General features: G+C 51.5%; 1 protein-coding gene across 1 annotated transcript; it reads left to right on the top strand.

Moving 5' to 3' along the window:
* The first annotated feature begins 817 nt into the window (after positions 1–817).
* Positions 818–2251, top strand: LOC123440246 (VQ motif-containing protein 4-like). The gene has a single exon (XM_045116827.1). It carries the CDS (start codon positions 1134–1136, stop codon positions 1848–1850), a length of 717 nt encoding a protein of 238 aa, XP_044972762.1. The 5' UTR covers positions 818–1133; the 3' UTR covers positions 1851–2251.
* Positions 2252–6178: the final 3927 nt, after the last annotated feature.

Genomic DNA, 6178 nt, shown 5'->3' with positions numbered 1-6178 from the left:
TAGTTGTCGCAAGGCCGGCTAGCTACATGCGACATAGGCAGGGGCACGGTGTTGCAAGGGCAGCGTGGCACATCGTCGAGCAGCCCAAGCTGCATCCGTCACGAGTGAAAGATGTGGCTGACGCCAGACACAGTTGCATCTCGCACGACATTGAGCTGTGACAGATGGTCGATGCAGTTGTAACTGGCACGATGCCAAGCCGCATTCGACAAGGATGTTACCAACATAGGATCCTGGAACCAACCGACGAGAGTGTTGGAACGGTTGTTGGCGTGTGCTGCAAACAAGACAATGCGAGCTAATCGACGAGGACGAGAACGGTGACCGAGCATCACAAGGTGGAGCGTGATGCATCTGGCGTGTAAGGATGCTACAAAGTCGTGTGGTTGTTTTCATCGGTGCTTTGGTTCAGGCCATGTCGCTCGTCGATGACCCCGGTGGTCGATGTACAATGAGTTTGTTGCAGGTCGGGGATACGTTTGTGCCGCGATCGCCTGAGGTTGGCGGTGGTCGACGGACGGCTAGCGTCACAGGTGGGCGGCGTGCCGGCGACGCGGCTAGCGCTGGGCAGCAACAACACGATCTAGGACCAGGCTGAATTGGAAGGAGAGGGAGCGAAGCAACTGCAATTAGTTTTTCTTTTTGTTTATTTCATTCATGATAAAAGGGGAGAAGAGGGTATCCAACGGTCCGTGTTTGTTCGATCATGCGGCTGTGCCGCGATCGGTCGGGGCTTGCGCCGGTCGACCGGCGGCTAGCGTCGCCCGTTGAGGATGTGTCTACAAATGATGCCGCACCAGCAGCACACTGGCCAACACAGCCGAGTGCGTATATGTGGAAAAGAAAGAGGAAAAAGACGAGAGAAAATTGAGAAACCCCAGCAAGAAAAGGCACAAAAGCTGAAGTAACGGACGTGAAAGCATCCGTCCAAAGTCAAGTTCACACCAAACAACAATGCATCTCTAACCTCCCTCCCCCCCTCTCCCCTCCCCTCTCTCTTCTTAACCAACCTCCCCACCCTTTTTCCTCGCTTCAAATCCTCTTCCTCCATCTCCATCTCCATCTCCTCCTCGCCCCCGAGAAGCTCACACATCCCATCCCATCCCATAACCATACGCAGACACAAGGCTTCAATGGAGCCGTGCACCAAGCAGTTCCTCCCGATGCCTCCGCAGGACCCCAACTCCCCGTCGTCGTCCACCTCCTCTTCCTCCTCCTCCTCCACCTCGCCGTCCCACCCCTACCACCGCGCCCAGCCGCCGCACAACCTTCCGCCCTCCCCCAGGCCCGTCCCCCGCACCATCGAGACCACCCCTTTCCCCACCACCTTCGTCCAGGCCGACACCACCTCCTTCAAGCAGGTCGTCCAGATGCTCACCGGCTCCGAGCAGTCCTCCAAGAACGCCGCCGCGGCGGGCAGCGGCAGCGCCGGGAACCAGGCGGCGAGCGGGAGCGGGAGCGGGAGCGGCCCGTGCCGCCCGAAGAAGCCGTCCTTCAAGCTGTACGAGCGGCGGAGCAGTCTCAAGAACCTCAAGATGATCGCACCGCTGGCCATGGGGGCGCCGCCGTCGCCGTCGACGAGGAACGCCTCCGCCGCGCCGGAGATCCTCTCGCCGAGCGTCCTCGACTTCCCGTCCCTCAAGCTCAGCCCGGTCACCCCGCTCACCGGCGACCCCTTCTACCCCTCGCCGGCCTCGTCCTCGGGGGACGCCGCAGAGCGCGCGGCCATCGCCGACAAGGGCTTCTTCTTCCACCCATCGCCGCGTGGCGCCGAGCCGCCGCGCCTCCTGCCGCTCTTCCCCGTCAGCTCCCCCAGGATGGCCGCGTCCGCGGCGGCGCCGGCCGAGTGACCCTCAGCATCCACCTCTGCGCGCGCCTCCCGGCGTCAGGCTCTGTTCGGAGACGCTCCACTCCAGGCTCTGGGAGCAGAGTTGGCAGAGCTGTAGTTCAAATATGAGAGCTGTAGTTTCCCAGCTCCGCAGATTCCGGTAGCTTGTGGGTTACCGAACAGGGCCTAAGTAACCTACCTACGACTACTATCGCCGCCACCGCCGTCGCTGTATCGCCGTCCTTTCTTGGCTGTTCTAGTTTCATAGTAAGGTGTTTGCCGTGTCGTTCTTCGCCGGCGACGGCGCCGGCGCCGGCGCTGTTGTAATTTTTGCTCCCTTCTTGAAAGGAAGAGGGGGGTTGGTTCGTTCTCTTTTGGGGCCGCGACTCCTTTCATCGATTAATTAAAGCTTAAAAATTCCGACCTTGCCGTGCCAGATCTTTTCCCAGTTGTGACTCTTCTTCTCCTGGCTTGCCATTTCCGTTTCATGTTTGCTGGTTCAGTTGCTGTTTGGATTGCTCTTCTTCGACTTGCGTCCGCGCTCGTAAATACGACCTTGTAATCTTGTGGGAAGGAGTGGCGCATGTGCATGCATATGGCCTGAAGCTGCTGCTATAATTGTCCAAAATCCGGTGTCCGCTGCTGCAATCCAAGTTGAAGTATATTTGGAAACATGCCTCGAGTCTTCTTCTCTGGTAGTATGCTCACATCACGCAGTATGACTGACGGTATACAAGGAAGTACACAAAATAGCATGGGAATGCTTGCTGCAAAAAAAGTTCAAATTCTGCTGACGAGCTGTGCTGCCTGCGTTTGGCACTTTTCAGCCTTGAACCAGCAGCCCTCGAGGCAGGATGTAGACCTGGATCATCTGCCCCATGTTTCGCAGCTAGAGTACCAACCACGCCAGGATTCGCAGCTAGAGTACCATGTTTTTCAGTGATGGTCGAACATTCGGCGGCTAGCCCATGCTATACCACCATATCTTGACATGTTGTGATCTCAGCAAAATGTTGAAGTACAAGTAGAGAACACAGTAGCAGGAGTGTGTTTCAAGGAAAAGGATTGGCGAGATAGCAGGGCAGGCATGCTGCAGTAATAGTGAGCTGGAGTAGAAGTGGCGTTCCTGTGTGCAAGAAGGCTTTGTTTGCTTGGTGGACAGTCCATACTAGTTGTCAGCAGCAAAGGCTGTTGCTAGTTTTATTTGTAGATAATCTGAAGTCTGGAGTAGAAATTGCGATGTGGAAGAAGAAAGAGTCCGCGCATGCATCTATCCATCTTCTATATATCTATCTATCTATCTGGTTCGTACGCCCGCTCGCCCAGCCCACAGCGTGAATCGAATCCTCGTTGGTCGCTTGCTGGTTCGGGTGGCCCGTGCCGCCGTGCCTGCGTGATGGATCTTGTCAGGTGGCGGGGCGCATCTGCACAGGAGCTGGATTGGACGGGCGCGCGGGACGACATGGTAGGGTCCGTCGTCGCCGGCCCATTTCGGCGCGCTGCCATGTCGTGCAGCACCCACACCACACCCACCGGTCACGGTGGATCGGCGGTCCTCTCGAAGATGGACTCCGATGACCCGCCGCCTCGCTTTTTGTCCGGAACTTGCTCCGCTCGACGACCGTGACAACTGACAAGGGTTGGTGCGCGCCCGGCAAACTCGCTGTAAATTTCACATCTGCCGTCTCCTCCCCGCAAACCCACGGTAAATCCAGACAAAACAGACTCCCGTTTAAGGTCGTGGGTTGGAGTTGGGATGAGGTTTGGGGTCTTGTGAGTGAAAGGTCGCTGCAGCCTTGTTGGACTGCAACGTTGCCTGGCGAGCCCTCCTTCGATCCCACAACCGCACGCTACTCCACGCGCCGGGGTTCATGATTGGAGACAGCCTTGGACTGCTCGGAAAGCAGGGAAAGGGTGGACCAGTGCACTGCTCCGTCCGTTTGCAGACAGATTGCTCACACTCTTGCATAACGGCTCCTCGACGGTTGCGAGCACTGTTGCTTCAAGATTGGGACTCTCCGGTAGTGTGCGTGCATGACCAAGGCTCCACGATCAGTGTAACAGCGCGTATCAGAAGCGTCGACACGTAGCACCACTTGGCACTAACCAAGGGAAAAAAGGGAGCGCCGGAATTTCATGGTCGCCAAAGGCTGCAGGGTAGTGCGGGGTTCAGACAAAACGGAGCGGAGGTGGACAGGGATGGATGCGATGCTCTCTCGCCTTTCACGGGCGCGGTCAAACCCAGCCGAGTATCCTTCCTATAATAACGGGGACTCAGTGGGTTCCTTTTTTCCTTTTTTTCCGTTTCGCTGTTACGGTGCATGCACTGCTTTGCTTTCGGCTTGTTGACTTGTCTGCCACCCTGCCTATGCCGAGCTGGAACTGCACTGTCCGCTTGTTTAATTAATAACCTTTGGTGTGATCGATCGGATCCGACCTCCTCCCCATGTTACTACCGTGGGTTCGTAGACTAATTAGTCATGGTCATTAGCTCCTTTCATGTGACCACAGTGCGGCAAAATTTAATTCGGCTTAAGCTCGGCGCCATGTGACGCCATTAACTCCGCGGAGCAATGCCATCCTTTTCATCAGGCTGCTCATATTGGAGAGTAACATATAGTAGTATTATGCATATGTTACTATTGTATGATAGTACTACCTTCATAGTGCATAGTAACATAAACTAGTATCATAGGTGATCTAATTTATTGACATGCATGACACATAGTAGCATAGCATTTAACATGTTACGGTATCTACCTATGTTACTCTAACCCTCTCTCTCTTCTTTAATTGTCTGCCACATCAGCATGTTTGCTATTCCCAAGACTATGTTACTAGCTATGATACCCCAATATGACCAGCCTTAGGGTCATTTTTATACGGGTACTTGTACAATGTGTTGTCTAATAAACTACTCTCTTCGTCTCAGTTTATAAGGCACGTGCGTAGTTTTAGGTTAACAGTTTAACTAGCAAATATGCATCATATGTGATGAAAAATTTATGTTTAGAAACTACGTCCGCTTAAGAGTCTAATGTTATACTTTTCGTGACATGCAATGCATGTTTAGTTAGTCAAATTAATAACCTAGAACCACACATAAACCGATACAGAGGAAGTAGCTATTGTTGCGAGAATGGCTCTCGCCCGCTTTATAGGTGAAACACCACAGCTAAACCGATACAAGGTGATGAGGAAATCCTCTTACAAAGCAGATAAAAAAACAAGAAAATGAGATGATTCACATAGTCACACAAAAGTGACCTAAACTGTTGACAAAGATGGGAGCTCGCCTCCAAGCAAAAATCGTCGGACCTTGTTGCATTGATCACACCAAGTTGTTCCCAAGGAACCCCCCGCCCTCCCGCTCCATATTGTGGAGGCCAAGCATGCCTGCGAAGAGTTAGGGCATGTTTGAGACCGCTCTAGTCCATAAAGTCCGGTTCCGCACCACAAAATTCAGTTTGGGGCAGTTTCATACAAAATTTGTAACTCTTTCAAAGAGAATGTTTGGCTTTCATCCACCTCCAGCTTCAAGAATAAGAAATTTTGTGGAAATGATCTATCTGATTAGATGAGTGGGAGAAACAAAGGGGTATCCACTTGCTCATGACAGTGGTGGGTAATTTCCTTCCAACTTCGGTTTCTACATTTTTTTAAACACCTCCTAAAGAGTTTCACAAAAAACATGGAGTTTATCTAGGATTGTAGTTTTATTGCGTAGCGACATGTCGTGGAGCTATCCTGTTTGGCTCCTGTTTTCTAGAATGGAGCTCAATTTCAAGGAGCGAAGTAGTCCCTAACAGACCCTTAACTGCATAAAATTGTAACATTTATACTGTTAAGTTTCCAGAAAACTATATGTTCCCTATTTTTTAAAATACCATGTATCTTCACTCTCTAAAATTGATAACTTGTGTATTACATGTAGCAATCAATACATGACAAGAGAATAAATATGTAGGTTTTTAAGCAGGAAAAGAAGATGAATGAACTGGATAGAAGAAGTCACCATGTTAGGGCAACTCCAACAACTCCTCTATCTTTAAAATAACTTCCGTTTACGGGAAATTGGGGCCAAAAACCTCACCAACAGTTCCAATAAATTGTCATAATTGTAGGGGATCCTGTAAAAATGATCTTTTCTTCCCGCGGGTTTATGGAAAGATCATATTTGCATGTCTTTTTGGCAGGCTGAAATTTCAGCAAATACCACCATGTGCGCCACACCCCTGCCACCGCACTTGTTCTTGCCGCCCCCATAGCTTATACGTATATTTTGCATCATGATTTCCTACTGTTATTGATTTTATTTTGAAGTTATATTTCATACTATGATGCAATTAT

This window comes from Hordeum vulgare, chromosome 3H (assembly GCF_904849725.1).
Source record: "Hordeum vulgare subsp. vulgare chromosome 3H, MorexV3_pseudomolecules_assembly, whole genome shotgun sequence".
Lineage (NCBI taxonomy): Eukaryota > Viridiplantae > Streptophyta > Magnoliopsida > Poales > Poaceae > Hordeum > Hordeum vulgare.
The sequence above is the reverse complement of the archived record's forward strand: the minus strand, read 5'-3'. Positions and strand labels throughout refer to the sequence as shown.